The 1,683-nt window shown below is 46.0% G+C and overlaps 1 protein-coding gene across 1 annotated transcript in view; it reads right to left on the bottom strand.

Annotated features, from left to right (window-relative positions):
* Positions 1 to 992, bottom strand: part of LOC107080895 (inverted formin-2-like) — a gene marked incomplete at its 3' end in the record, with an annotated part of 24,597 nt that extends 23,605 nt beyond the window's left edge. Inside the window, exon 1 of the mRNA XM_015369106.1 lies at positions 824 to 992. Within this exon, the coding sequence (XP_015224592.1) occupies positions 824 to 947 (124 nt within the window). The remainder of the gene's footprint in view (positions 1 to 823) is intronic.
* Positions 993 to 1,683: the final 691 nt, after the last annotated feature.

Genomic DNA, 1,683 nt, shown 5'->3' on the forward strand with positions numbered 1-1,683 from the left:
ATATATATATATATATATGATTAGAGAGGAAAGGTTGAAATATGGACAGACTTTGATTCTGGCTTCCAGCTCCCCGTCATCCTCTGTGAGACGAGCTGTCAGCATAGATCATTGCGTTTTGGATCTGATCCAATAGATCTATGATCAAGTTTCATATGAAGGGACATGAAGTAATGCTGCTATCTGGGTTCAGGTCCCCTCAGTCACCATCTGGGTCACCAGAACCTCCTGACCCGTACTGGTGGCTCAGGGTGGGCCTGAGGAACCAATAGGAAATTTGTTTTTAATCAATTCCAGCCTTTGCTAAAGGCTGATCAGGCCCGGTCCAAACATGTTCTGAATATTTTAGAGAACCCCTTGGAACTGGGAACTTTCTGCTTCTATGGTTCTAATTAACAACTGGATAAGAGTGGAACTGAACCGGACCAGAACCGGAGACATGATGGCGAGGACTGAATAAACCAGCAGATGAAACCAAACGGTTCAGAACTGAACTGGCTGACACTGACCAAAGGAAGCTGAGTGTGAGTGGGCTGCCGTCCATCTACAGGACGTCTTTGTGGGCAACTTTTGGTTCAAGTTCTTCATTGCTTCATCCTCTCCTCCATCCATGATGCTGGATGGTTCCCTTTGGGTTCATGTCTCCAATTACAGATTCTAGTTTTATGAGCGGCATAATAGAAACTGCCCTGAACATCAGCCGGCTCCCCTGACTGCTGGGACCCAGTTCCTGGTCCTGTAGCTCCAATAGGAACCTGCTGGTGCTTCAGGCTGAGGAACCGTGGCTTTAAGCCAGGGAGGGTGCTGTTGGTTCTGCTCATACCAATGAACTCCTGTCTCAGCCGGTGTCTCTTGCGCAGGTCCTCATGTCCCAGTAGGAGAACGTTGATGGTTCCCATAAGCGTCACCATGTATGGGACGTTGTCGGTGGCCTGCAGCTCGTTCATGATGACGCTGAAGCGGTACTGCTGCTTCTTCAGGGTCTGGACATGGAGAGAGCACAGATCAGGTTCTGGCTGGAAGCCCAGAGGATCGGATTTATTTTTCAACTTCAGACTTTCCTAAATAAAAGCCTAGAAGCTTTTATCCAGATCTGCTATCAGGATCAGGCTGCTTCTGCCGGGGAATCAGGGCGGCTCAGAACACGCCTCATTTACAGAAATGCTCTGATTTCACATTCTTGCAGTCAGAAGGACTGATTAGAAGCTGATAAGGAGCAGCTATGGCTTCCCTCCCTCATCCTGCATCCCTCGGAGCCAAAACAACCTTTCAGGGAATTTTAAAGACATTTTCTGAGGCAGAAAAAGAGAATTAGAAAGCAACTGAAAAACCACATTATGCCCTCATCAGGCTCACTGCTCTAATTCATTATCATCATGGACCAAACTCTCCACCCTGACAGAAAATGTCTTCATAGATCCATCAGATCTCTGCATCTGAGGTAGTCATGGAATCTGAACCGGGTTTAGACTGCTTTGATCCAGTTGAACTTTCAGAGTTAGCAAAATTATTGTCTTCATCTAAGCCTTCAACTTGTATGTTAGATCCAGTTCCAACCAGGTTATTTAAGGAGGTATTCCCTTTGATCTCCTCCTCCATTTTAGATGTGATTAATCTATCTCTGTTACAGGGATATGTACCTAAGGCTTTTCAGGTTGCTGTAATTAAACCTGCTTAAGAAAC

This window comes from Cyprinodon variegatus, unplaced genomic scaffold (assembly GCF_000732505.1).
Source record: "Cyprinodon variegatus isolate N-32 unplaced genomic scaffold, C_variegatus-1.0 Scaffold2470, whole genome shotgun sequence".
NCBI lineage: Eukaryota > Metazoa > Chordata > Actinopteri > Cyprinodontiformes > Cyprinodontidae > Cyprinodon > Cyprinodon variegatus.